The 14352-nt window shown below is 31.6% G+C and overlaps 1 protein-coding gene across 1 annotated transcript; it reads left to right on the top strand.

Annotated features, from left to right (window-relative positions):
- The first annotated feature begins 6844 nt into the window (after nt 1–6844).
- On the top strand, nt 6845–14063 carry LOC105333725 (serine-rich adhesin for platelets). Its single transcript, XM_011436858.4, has 6 exons — nt 6845–7132; nt 7266–7331; nt 10848–11105; nt 11254–11808; nt 12300–12372; nt 12582–14063. The coding sequence occupies exons 1-6, from the start codon at nt 7075–7077 to the stop codon at nt 12892–12894; spliced, it is 1323 nt and encodes a 440-aa protein (XP_011435160.3). The 5' UTR covers nt 6845–7074; the 3' UTR covers nt 12895–14063.
- Nucleotides 14064–14352: the final 289 nt, after the last annotated feature.

Raw genomic sequence — 14352 nt, 5'->3', positions numbered from 1 at the left:
CAAAAGTAATGTCACAAAGGCCGCGATAAAATCGTGCTAAAAGCTACGTAAAGTGACAAAAATTCGTACTTTGAAACCTAAATCTACATCAATTCTGATCTGACGCCTTTAAAGCGTATATTTCCTGACTTTCAAAATTATTTATAAACATGGCAGATGCTTTTATAAAAAAAAAAACCCTTCGAGGGTACTCTGTTCACTTTCTCTTATTTTCCATTAGCCATGTCATTACTGGTCAAAATTTCTAACGCCACACTTTAAATAATCTATAATTTGAAAAACTTTTAAAGCAGTTTTTAAATTGTTGACATAATCGTCTGCCGTCCATGTCAATTGTAATTGAGTAAGCAATTATTTTACCATGACCGTATTTTTGAAAAGCTTGGAGGGTGTGTTCGAGATGTTTTTTCCGATGCTTTTTCAAAACAACTCCAACCGATCGGTTTCCTGCCTTTAGCGGTTTATGAAAAACATAAAACCAATTAAGTAGAATGCGGCGCTTGTCTGCCCAAGAACATTCAAGTTGCAATGGTCCAAGTAGAGCGTGGTTCACGATAGGTTTGTTTCCTTTCACAATATTTGCTTCATTTATTTATAACCTTTAAAAACAAATACATTACAATAAAAAAGCTATTCTTACCTTATACTGTAAACGTATTATATTTAGCGCATACGATATTTTGCGGAAAATAATTTTTCAACAAGTTAACGTGGATTTGAAATAGCGTATTTCTGAATGCGCCTCTTCTTATGTATGTAGAAATGGCATTTAGCGATGTACTTGATTTGGTGGAAGTGGTTTTCCGCGAAAAACGCTAAAACGAATACACAGCCAAATGTAATACGTTTACAGTATTCATCACAGATCGCTGGAGTTTTAAAAGATACCAGAAAAACCATTCTTAAGCTTACCTGTAAATTCAGTACAAACGGAATTTAAAGTGTTAACGACCTACCATGAAGGCCAAAACGTCATGTAATGACACGTCAACATGGCCGTTACATTGGGATAACTCTCATTTATACATGAAATAGATACCAATCAGCACGCGTAACTGAACGACACACTTTAGAAACATTTTAATGGCCTGTATGTATGGGACGAGATAAACCCGAGAGTGAGACAGTCTCTCAGCATCATAGTTTAATTTACATTTATCAAAACTAGACCACATAAACAAATTGAATAACCTTCCTCAAAAGTTTTTATTAAATTATGAGATATCCACATCGCTTTTCAGGTCTTTTTAGTTTAAGATCTAGAGACAAAAAAGCACCATGTTTTACCGAAATAAACGGTAATGTTTTTATTTTATTTTTTTAAATACTTTGAAAAGGATACGCCATATCTGTTTTAAAATATTGTGTTGTTTGGAGATTTTTTTTTCAAATTGTGTACCATGTTATTTACTTTGATACGAAAACTTTAAAATGACGTAAATTTATGACCCGGCGATGTCACATACATGTACATACCATGTTATAAACATTCATATCTTTTAATCATTCAACGAAATTTAATCCAATATTTCAAATTAGAATTTCAATTGGAAAAATTTTGATACATAGTTTTATTTAATAAAGCACGCTGCATTGTGTGACATTACTTTTGGATCAACCCTTGATTACAAGTATTTATATATTTAATTTAATAGGAACATGGTTTTAGTCCACTCGTCAATTATTCACATTGTCTGGCAAATGATAAAACCTTCAGGTACTGTAATTTTTTAAGTCTTTAATTTTAATCTTGTTTTGCGCTTAATTCTTTTTTTTTTAATAGACAAATGGTTAGACTTTGCGTCATTCATAAAATTGACAGTAAAAAGAATGAATTTGAACGGAAATCTTTCCATATTCTGCATACTTCAAGATTATCAATATGACAGGTTTTTTTTTAATAAGTAACTGTCATATAGATGATTTAATTATTGATATGACATAAAAATGTGAACGAAAACAACCCCAATGGGAACAAATGGACACTATAGTCTGTCCCACGATGTTTATGCAGCACGTTTAGACTATTTTTTTTTTTATTAAAAATACACATAGCAATGAAATAGAGGAAAGGGAAAATATCCAAGACATTATCATTTTTCATTCTGAAAAATGGACAGGAACGAAAACTGATTTCTTACAGAGATTTATAATGGGGAATGTTGACATCTTTTCTCCATTCGGAAGTCATTTAAAATATTTCGTTTTTTAACGTTATCATCCGGGTCTGTTGCAAAGTAAACCCCCGTAGAATTCACATTTTAGCCGTGTATTGAAATTTAATAAGCTAGAGGGAGTTATTCAAATGAGAAATCTTGAAAATTTTCATACTTTAGAACAAACATAGTTTGAACCCTGGGGTATTCATACATATCGAGTAATTAAGCAAATTGTGAATTGGGGATATCTTGGACAGAGTATAAAAGGTAAGAATACCGGATGTGAAGCATACATAGCTTTGTCGATGAAGTTCAATGCTAAACTTGCACTAAGTTCATTGCAAATATATGCATCAATACAGAAGCCTTAAATACATAGATGACAACAGTCGAATATATTTAAAATCCTTTAAACGAGTCTGACTATTGGTTAGGAACGGTTACATATAACCCCGGTGGTTTGCTTAACATCTATTGAATTCTATCTCTAAAACTTCATAAAAGTCCATAGGAGTAATTACTCCCATTAAAATTTGTAAAACGTGTTAAAACATATAATGCAAACAGAAGTAGATTATTATATTATTAAGAAGATAAGTCTCAAAACTTTTTGTAAAGCATATCCGAAGTCTCTTGGGGCACACGATAAAGCAAGGCTTAGCCCTACAGTATAGTATTAATGTCTATGATACTCTTACGAATTAAATTTGCAACGTATAGTTCGAAGTCAAACAAATGTCATTATCTAAACAAAAAATATGCGCTCGGTCCAACGGTCACATCGTTTTTATATAACTACGAATCGAAATTATTGTACAATTCATCGGTTTTTTTTAAAAATTATCTCACCTCTGAAAAGGGTTTGGTCCTTCATTTAAACTACTTTGATTCCCCTTCGATTGAGAATATTTGTGCCAAGTTTGACTGAATGTATATAGCCTACTCCTTTAAATAAGTAAGTAATAAATGTGAAGAGTTTATAGACGAGGGAACAGACAACAGACAGCAGGTGATCGTAAAAGTTCTGAACTCTTTTGTTCAGGTGAGCTAAAAAAAATCAGATGCATGTTACACACAATGACCAGCTAGAGACATTTTGAATAATTGCATATTCCATCTGCATACATGTTCTGCCGAAGCATACTTTTCTCTCATTTCAACAGAAGTATATTACTTTTACATACAAAGCTATTTAAAAGTAATAAACAAAAAAACAAAAGCAGCAAGACAAAAATGCACTGGACACACAGGAACGTTCAACTTTGGCTGATAGTATGCTGTCTGAAATACTTATGAGATATACCGAGGTAGGATATGTTTTTATTTTCTTTTTCTTTCTTTTTCATCATTCAACAAGACTGAATTTTCGAATTTCAATAATTTCAGTAAGCCGGTAATAAAAGTTAATGACTATGTAAGATGAGTAGTTTGTGTGTAAGTGCATTGTAATAAATACGTTGGAAACTAAGTATTGTACTATATTAGGTTATGTATATCAAGAACACACTAATACTCAATTCCTGCACCTGATGAAAAATTGAAGACTTTGATACTTTTATCGCACCTTTTAAACAAAATTTCCTTCTAAAATATGAACAGTAGAAGATTTTACACCTTGGTCCTTCATTTGTTTCTGTATTTTCAAATTGTTAATTGCAATTCCACAATATATAAATGATTATTTTCAAATTTAGAAAAATTCGCAAGTTTGCATTCTTTCAAAAAAAATACATTGAATTGTTTCAGAATTTCAAATTAAATTTAGAAAAACAAATAATCAACGTACATGTATCACCTGATCGGAGGAAGAATAATTATGTTTTCATTGAAAAACGATCGACCTTCAAGCCTAGATCCTAATATTTGTCCTCTAAAACTCATTAAGATTTTTTAACATGAAGACATGCCTTATATTTGAGCAAAAATCGCAGACTGATTGATTACGTAACTGACTTCTTTTTCTCGAAATCTATTTAAAATTTGTGCTTTTGTTTTGCTTTAGATAAAGAATGCATTCTTTTGAGAGAGAGAAAAAATATTGGTCTGTAAATTGGTTTTGAACAAATAGAATCTTCTTATATGCCTTCATCTTGTCAACAACAAAAAACATCTATGATACAAGTAGAAAAATTATTGGAAAGCGACTTGAATTAGTTGTGTTTAAAAAAATTAATATGAATTCTCCGTTACAAATATTAAGTTTTAAGCAATATGAGCTGTATTTTTTAAAATTTTATTTTGCTGCAAAAACCTGCTAGCATGATAAGGCTGCGTGTAAACTAAACTCTTATGATGAATAAGATTTGAAAGAATCATTAATTTTCGTCAGAAGATAGATTTCTCTTCTAAGGAATATATAGCAGATCAATTTTTGTACAGGACGACAATAATTCAATTTTGCTTCATTTAACGCTTCTTTGTGGCTTTTGTAATAAAAATATTGCTAACAGAACATTAAAAACTATGATATTTGTGTCATTTAAGTAGAAAATAGCATTTTTTGTAAAAAGAAATTTCAGCATGAAAATTGCAGCTCATATTGCTTTAAAAAAAAACGCCGTCGGATCAAGTTTCCTGTTATGCTATATCTCTAGTGTCTGATGATTGAGGATAATGGCTATATGGTGGGTTTTTTCAGTTGTTGATTCACAGTCACTTACTTTAAATATCTAATTCGATAGTTGAAGTGTACCCTTTTAGTGTATTATGACGTCAGCGTTTGAGGCGACACACCGCGGTGAATAAGCAAACCGCAAAAATCTTGAAACAATTACTTTTACGATTTTCAATTAAAAAAGATAAACAACCCCGATTTGAAATGGTTTTATATTTTGCGATTTGTATGTTAAGAAACGGAAAAAATAATGATAGTACAAGTATGATGACACGAAGTAAAAAATATATAGAAAAGTGAAGAAATGCAACTAAATGCTGAACGACAAACTTTGGAAGGTCAGACCTGTAATGTATGCTAGTATACGTCGTTACAGCTACTACTTGGAAAATCGATCTATAATCAGAAAATCTGTTAAGACTCACTTATAGCTGTAAAAAGTGACTGTCTGGGCGTGAACTTCATCTAACGCGATATCAGTCACCCACCGGAAACCTGATATGGTGATAAATTAAATACTTTTTTCAAAGCTTTGCTAATTCTACCTATAGTCTGCCCAAAATTATTGCTTCCATCACTTTTGAGATTTTTGATTAGAATTAACATATATCTGTCAATGAAGTGCAATTCAAATGGATAAAGGGGGGGGGGGTCCAAGATTTCTTCATCCATACATCATCTGCTCTTACCCAGAGAATTTCACAGCAACGAAAAATTACACTGTTCGGAGATTCGGAATGAGAAATGCTTACATCTATTTTTCCATTCGGAAGAATTCGGGACACCTTGCACCATTTTTTAACGTAATCATCCGGGGTACTGTAAAAAATTTTGCAATGCAAAATCCCCGTAGACCCTCTAATTTTGGTTGTGTATCAAAACCTGAAATGATAGAGGGGGCGTTTCAAAACAGATAATCTGGACTTTTTTCCTTTTCGTGAATGAATGTAGTTTGGGCCCAGAGGTACATGTATTTATGATTATCGAGATATTGAGCAAAGAATGGTGGAAGCAGAAACTTTGGGAAGAGTATAGCAGAACGTATGCTCTGTGTAATCATGCAACCCGTCTATTGCATGAACATAAAGCTATAATAGCTAAAAGTGTCTTCATTATTTGATCTGAGCCAGTATCTTTGTCCTCTTTTTTTCTAGAGAAAGCCGATCGTTATTCGAGCCAACATCTACAAAAAATAAAACAGATCAAGAACTAACCAACGGCAGCAAAAAGCAATTTTTACGAATTCATGAATTTTATTTTGGGGTGTTAATAAAGTTAATTTGATTACATATAATTAATAGTGTAGACTTATAAATAAATATTTACATCTACCGAGTATGATTTCCTCTGTTTCTAATGGAAACTTATAGTTAATTCATAGCTCTATAGAACAGCTGTAGAAACTGACAGGACTGAATATCTACACGCCCGTTTATCAATTGGTCAAAACCTACAGCGACCTAAGACAAATCACGGACTGCACAAAATATTCATGATAATGCCACCCTCAAACTTCCAAATGAGATGATTAGGCTGTTTCTTTTAGCTGACGTACTAATGTACTTTAACAGTGATTTGGTGAATTTTACTTATTTTTACAATCAATTTATCAATTTGTTTAAAGAAAGATGTACATATAAACAATAAAATACTTTCTTTGATGATTCATGCGAATTATAAAGATGGCGATCATTTCAGAAAAAAAATAATACATAACGCGTCAACAAAACTGTTGTATTGACACAGTACTAAATTGAAAATGTTATAGTGGAACTCTGAAAACATTTGTCCTCAGTTTTTAAACTTGTTTGTTGCAAATGTCCTTCGTTTTGCCATAGTTTCCCCTTAAATATTTTTAGCATTCTATTTCGAACGTGACATCTCACAAACAACATCGCAGTTTACAGTCTCTCTGATCTTTCCCCAATATATTCTCCACAATCTAATATATTCCAAAAATGAGATAATCCCTTGTTAGATAAATGGTTCCGCGTTCCTTCGCTCAAAGCAACAAACACACGGGGGAAAACCCTGGCCGGGGACTGGGGGTGAGAAAGGTGCGGAATAGAATAAGAGTTGAAATGAATCTGAAGAGATTTGTTTCCGTTATGAGCGGTCGGCGAGATAGGTTTTTATCAGAGGAGGTCGGTCCGTCGATTGATCCGCGAGGTTTGGTCTCCAAACGAATACTGAGGCAAACATAAACGACAGGTAAAGAACAGGTAACCAACGGTGTCAGGCTCTACACATGACACATTAGAAATGGACAATTTTTTCTTCTTATCAGTGATATGAAATACAATGGCCGCCGTGATATTCTACGTTTGGGTTCTGCTGTTTTTCATCAGCTTTGAAAAAGGTATTTAAGCTTCTTTTTTTTAATCATCACAGGAATTTGTGGAAATATATCTTGTTACGTGTAGATAAGCCATTAAATGTTTAAAGAAAAAATTTTGATCGATGAAAAATTGATTATTAATATCTCGATTCAGAAGTGGAATGTATTGGTGGTTCCAGCCATGATTGCTACAAAGTGGACGGCACCACGAGTGTTAAAGGTATGCTAATTCTCCTGTTGTTATTTGTTTATTATATTATTTTCAAAAGCCTTGAACGTCTAGTGTATAAATTCCAATGGATGTAGTTGAGTTTTTTTTTATAATTATGTCCATGAATATTATCTCACAGAATCATTGTAATTATAGAGACCAAGAAAGTAACTATATTTTTATATAATTATATATTTGGAAGTGAATAGACTGAATTTATAAAGCTAGCATTGTTACGACTGAGTATTCCAATTTTATATGAGTGCATTTTTGTAGACCTATTTCGCCAACATTTATCGGTAGTATTCTTTAATAATATTATTGTATTGTTAATATATCTATTAAACAATGCATCTTCTTATTTTTTTTTTTTCATAAGTTAAGCAATTCTGTTTTTAACATCAGTGTTCTTCATTTTCACTTGTGACAGAACCATAAAAACCAAATTAAAACATCATACATGTATATGAAACATATCGCTTTTCTCTATCTTCTGAAGAGAGATCAAATATTAATTATCTTATATACCGTTAGTTTTAATGCATCTGATGTGCATTACGATCTTACCTTTTAAAAAAAAATATGTTAACATGGCATATTTTACCTGTTGGGATTATGAAAGTGTGACGTCATTTCAAAAAAACAAAACTACTAGAAATGAATGGAATGCGTTGTCTTTTTGCTCTGTTTCCAAATACCCAGGTAGAAAAATTTTTAAATGACGCAGTACCAATATTTAAAAAAAAGTTTTACCCAGTAAAACGTTTTTTAACAAACGTAAATATTGCTGGAGTTCTTAATGATTGGAATGGACTGGTGTGGGTCTTTGTTAGTTTTTTTTTTTCTAATTCTTTTTGATAAAATTTTAATAAAAATTGAAGGTTTTTGTTTGATTTGTTATATAAAAACTCAAATTTAAAAGAAATTTTAGAATAAAACAAGGGGTTCTTAATTCTATTTGAATTTTGTTCTCCTTTTAGACCCTGATATGCATGGGCGTTACCTGTCTCTTTGTTTTGATATTAATGGGAGCGACGGATTAGCTAATATTTGACAGTGTTTACTTTGGGATCTATATCAAATGAGATAATTCCACTCGACAAAATCAGGGGGCACAGAAAAACAAGAACGGTAATGTTAAAGGCGATCCACTGTTCACCCACCTCTCACTCGCTCTCGCTCCCCACAGCTTCTAGTACAAACTCATTACACGCGATTAATCTTAATTTCGGTAGAATCCTTATCTGAAATATTAGTGACTTCATGCTCAAGACGGTAAATACAGGAGAGTTGTTGTGAATGTAGATGGCATGTGGTTACAAATGGTTATCAAATGAATGTTATTGAATTGGTGAAAGAGAAATGCAAATATTTAGAAAACGTGTACACTGGCAGTTGAAAAGAAAATGCTGACTTTATATATTCAGAAGGAGGGATTTTTTTAAAAAGTTTTGAAAGAAAAACAAAGAAACAAACAAAAAACGGTTACCCCAGCATACTTCATTCCATGCAAAATCGTTTATATATTTGCAGGTGTATTTCTTTTCGAATACAAGCACCATAATGAATATGATAGCATTTGTGTTTATGTTTTGAATTTAATACTGTTTCGTCATTATTTCGTTAAACAACATTTTCGTGGGTTGTGTCGTTGTGTCTCTGTACAAAATACAAATGAATTTTATTTATAATAAAACTTGTGATATAAATCTAATGGATACAACCTATGTCCAAGAAATTATAAAGCATCAAAACTGTGTATTTTACGGAATCCAAGGAAATTTATTCCTACAAATTCAGCGATATAGAATTAATTTTCATTATAAAAATACTATCGATATATATATACATGTACTAGTATTCACAAACGTAAAGTGGTATATGTCTTTACTGGTAAGAAATGGCACTAACATATCTCTCTCTCTCTCTCTCTCTCTCTCTCTCTCTCTCTCTCTCTCTCTCTCTCATATTCACGAGTTGTCTGTCTTTCCATATATTCCATAGAATTTCGTTAATCATCTCTTAGAAAATAATATTGATATACATCTTTAAGATCCCCTTAGGCAATAGAATAGATTCATTGTTAGACCTACAAAGTCTCTTATATTCTAACATGTTGTATGTATTGATCAGTTTAACAGCTTTATATCGAGTTATCAATTAACTTCCATATGCTATCGTTTAACTTACTTTATATTACAAACAACTTAAACGCTTTAACACTTTATATTAAAGCCGTGCTATACTACACAAAAATGAGCTGCAATTTTAATGTCGAGTATGTCGGTAAAATAAACAAGAGATTACTAAATGGTTTAAACGACATAAATGTACAATTTACAAACTTCAAAAATTGAAGGAAAACTAAATTGTGAGTATAGATGGTGCATAATAAAAATAGAATTGTTTACAGTAAAGATATTAGTTGTACTGCATGTCACCAAAATCTTTCTCTGCAAGACTATAATACTTACAATGTACTTACTGTCAAGAATTTTAAAGTTAAAAGCAGAATTTCAACTATTGTGTCATATTTCTGTACCAAATTAAAATGATTTCAATATTAAAGCTCAAATATATGATTTTATGTTCAATAACGTTATGTGATGCATTAAAACTATATGTACTTTATTTCTTACGTATTTGTTAAATCACACATGCATTGTCTATACAAATCACTGTCATGCATAAATGTTTGTTTATTTATAGGAGATTTGTTTTTTATTGTTATGTTGGGATACAGTAGGTATTTTTTCAGTAGCCCCCCTTTCATCTGCAATACTAGTATAACGTTAGTAAAGGTATACTAGTATATATATTAAATATCATATTGAAAATAATATAAAACTAAAAAAAAATGTTACCAGTGGTTAACCTTTGACTCATCTCTTTAAATCTATTTCACAAAATCAAAGCACTGTCCTTATTATTATATAATACTGTAAACGTATTATATTTGGCGTGTACGATATTTGGCGGAAATTAGTTTTTGAACAAGTTGGCGTAGATTTGAATTAGCGTATTCCTGAATGTGACTATTCTTTTACATATATGTATTGCATTTGGCAATGTACTTGTTTTAGCGGAAGGCACATTCCGCCAAAAGCGCTAAATAGAATACACAGCCAAATGTTATACGTTTACAATATTTGAAAACCACGTGACCTAATCTTTAAAGTGTGTGCCTTATTTGATGCACATGGTGTTTGAAAAATAAGGATGTTTTAGAAATAAACAACGAATATACATTTCTGGTTTTAATTGATGTTTTATTCTTTGTTGCTGAATATTTAAAAAAAATTATAAATGAAATAGCTTTTTCATAAATAAAGGCTCTTCAAGTTCACAATGATGATTCGATTAATTTTCTTTCTTTCAATCTTGTTTAAAAATATTTTTAGAACTCATACCAACTGAAAGGTACAGTCATGTATATTGCATCTTCATAGTAACTTCAAAATGCATATCACAAATTGTTCGTACACTTTGATATATAATTATTTATTCGTATTTCTTCCTTAAAAGGAGTTTATTTTGGGTACATACACGTGCAGAACCAAACAATCGGCAGCATTCAGTTTTCCAACAACACAGGGACCAAATGTGTCTGTCGATTTCCAAACAGCAGCTTCACAATCCAGAATGTGACTTATTACGGCGATAGAAACATACCCACAATCCAGAGTTTTTTCGATCCAGGATGTCGTATAGTAAGCAACAGCGGGGTGCAAAGACCCGGATATAGCTGTCGTGTCAACATCACCGGAGTCAACAACAATTTTGGTGAGCTTTCATGATCAGTGTGTAAGATTTGTAGTGGTTTGCTTTTTTAAGCAACAACGATGAACATTTCTAGAATTTATTATATTATTTGACCTATTGTAGCATTTTCATACATGTATATATAATTATTATTTTTCTGTTATTTCAGACGTGAATTGCTCAAACATTAGCATCGGACCAACAACTGGCCCAACAATCACTTCAACCATTGATAAATCTTCAAAGCAGACGACAAGTCCACAACAGACTCCAGAAATATCAACCCAGACTCGGTCAACATCATCCTTAACATTTACATCAAACACATCCCAAACCCCGACCTCAGATACATCAATCAAATCAACGTCCAAATCGGTATCTGTTTTTACGACACAGACGAGCGAGTCTTCTAAACACTCAACCAACCCCGAGTCTAATCACGTGACTACTTCATCTGTTACTCGGACAACTGATTTTGTAACGCACAAACGACAAACATCAACCTCTCATCATGCATCAACGACAACAACTAGTACAACTAGAAGAGTACCAGAAGTCTCGTCTAATCAACAACTGGTGTCAACTTCCGGACCCGAGAATCCGTCGTTGTCCCCAACAATCAAGTCTTCTGTCGAGTATGGAATCTCCTCTACAGCCCAGTCAACGGGCGAACACATTGAAACCACGACAAAACACAAATCAGAAAGAAAAAGTGATCTAAAACGTAAGTAAACACGTGTAATCTACTCTGATGAGGTTTTTTGAGTCGTAAAAATATTTTATTATTAATAAAGTTATGTTAACCTACTTAATTTAGCGGAAATCGAATATTTTAATGGCACATTTTGAACACCGCTTTGCACCAATTCATTTAATTATACAATGTAAGCTATAAACTACACTTTCATAATCATGATGCTCAAAACAAATATGTCCAAGAGCAAAACGAACGACAACTCCACGTATAGGAGATTGTATAAACTATAAAAGCTGTTCTCCAGGAGCCTTAATTTATGATTTTGATAATCAATTGATGAGGGAGACTAAGTGTGCTGATTACTTTGGAGTTCAATACTGTATTTATAATTTGTTTAAATTCAATACTTATGAGATATTTTTTATGTATTTTTAAAAAATTGAAACCTACAGGAATAGCATTTGCTTATAGACAAGTGCAGAGAAAAATTACTAAATATAACCGTTTGTTTATTGTAGTGGAGATTATTATCCCCCTTGTTCTCGCCATAGCATTGATCATCTTTATCATTGCTGTGTTTATTTGTATAAGGTAAGTCTATGATTATCATCGTTTATCCTAAGCACCTGGGTGATTTTATTTATTTATTTATTTATTTGTGTATTTATTTATTTATTTATTTTAAATTATTTTTATTTATTTACTTATTTATTTATCCGTGTATCACATGTATCATTTTATTTGTTTATATGTTCAATAATAAAGATTTATGGATAAAAATTATATTATTTATACACCAGGAAACAACGTGAAAAGAAGCGGGTGTTCAAGTATGAAGTCTCACCAACACCGAGCGTGCGCAGTAAAGCTTCCGACAAGGAAGAGATCTTGAAATACAATAATGAATTTTATAGTGAACACGGAACGAAACATAACATTCTGTACGAGGGAGAGGACTACTGCGAGCACGGTATATTCAATAAAGCTTTTATCGAGACGCACCCCGAGGCAGCGAGGAAGAAGGAGGATGAGAGAGTCTATGCACCGACGTTACGCGCAACTGGGAGTGAATCTGAAACTCCCGCGGAGGATTTCGTATTAGAAGATGGATAAAAACGAGATTCACTATTAACTTTTCTTTCTCTGATTAATAAAGCTCTGCTTTGAATATTCAGATTATATACAGGGTAATAAGTGCAGATTATGCTCAAAGACATAATTATGCAGAGTATATGTAGACGATTTTATTTTCTCAAGAATTTTATGTTACTTTATTTTTTAAAGTTGATCCAATATTATACCATGTGTAGATATTATAACATGCTTGAAACCTCTTGAAGGACAAGACAGCAGAATAATAGCTAGACCTGATGGCTGAGATTGCATTATTTTGAAAAATATTAATTTTGCAATGTGCTTATATATCAAAATAGATCAGTATAGAAATTTAGTTTATTATGGCAGTGCATTATGTGATGTTTTGCAAGGATGATATCTTTTAAATTTGTATCAATATGTATAATATAAGAAACAATATACTGCTTTGAAATTGAAAGTAAAAAGAAAGAAGCGTATTATTAATAGAAAAAGCAATTAATTTGCTGGTGTTTTCCATGTATTAACTGAATTACGATATATGTATGTAGATTTCCACAACATCAGGATAATAAACCTGATATTTTATCAAAGACTGGCATTTATAAAACTATGATATTTTGTTACAAAATATATTTTTCTGATGGGTATATAATATAACCATTTCTGGTTTCTTTGATATTCTTTTTTTTGTAGTTTAACATGTCTAAAAAAAACTTTTAGACGTATTGCGTTTTAGACTTGACTTATTTTCATTTTACTTTGTTTGATATTCATTGAATTTTAAAAAAAATAACGTTTTTTAATTTGAGAGTTAATTTTATGTTATATGGATATTAACGGTTCTTCGATATTCTTATACATGTATATATATGTTCCATCATTTTCCGGTTAGATATTTATATTTCAATTTGATATTCTTTTCCATAGTGTTCTTATCGGCGTTTACAAAATTATGTATTTTTTTTTAGCTTGAATTTTTCTTTTAAGTATCTGATATGCATATTCAAGCTATAAATGTATCATGATATTTGTCTTACTATTATCGACGTACGATCAATTGTAACTTCATAATTTCATTTAAATGTCAAAATTTAGATGTAAGTATACAACATGTACATGTATATGTAGTTTGAAAATGTACCTTTACATTAACGTTGCATGCACAGTATGTAATAATCATTTTAAATGTACAATGTATGTATAATTGGAAATAAAACAAAAAATCTAGAATTTGAAAAAAACAACATATTAAAACAGAAAAACAAACATGACAAACTGAATACAAAATGAACAGACGAAAAGGTTAAAACCATGTAAAAAGCCATTCACCGAATAATAAAAACGCAATGGGGTTTCTTGCTTAAAAAATACTTGTGGTCAATTTTTTCAGGGAAATGTCGAATTGCGAACTGCTTCGCGTCCAAATGATCTACGATGAAGGTAAAAAAAAAAATTGGATAGTGTGTGTAATTA

Source organism: Magallana gigas, chromosome 9, assembly GCF_963853765.1.
Source record: "Magallana gigas chromosome 9, xbMagGiga1.1, whole genome shotgun sequence".
NCBI classification, from domain to species: Eukaryota; Metazoa; Mollusca; class Bivalvia; order Ostreida; family Ostreidae; genus Magallana; species Magallana gigas.
This window is presented reverse-complemented; position numbering and strand designations above follow the sequence as displayed.

Coding starts and splice junctions, on each gene's coding strand:
- LOC105333725 (XM_011436858.4), top strand. CDS start 7,075: ATGGCCGCCGTGATATTCTACGTTTGGGTTCTGCTGTTTTTCATCAGC. Junction 11,106..11,253: donor CGGAGTCAACAACAATTTTG/GTGAGCTTTCAT, acceptor CTGTTATTTCAG/ACGTGAATTGCTCAAACATT. Junction 11,809..12,299: donor AAGAAAAAGTGATCTAAAAC/GTAAGTAAACAC, acceptor TGTTTATTGTAG/TGGAGATTATTATCCCCCTT.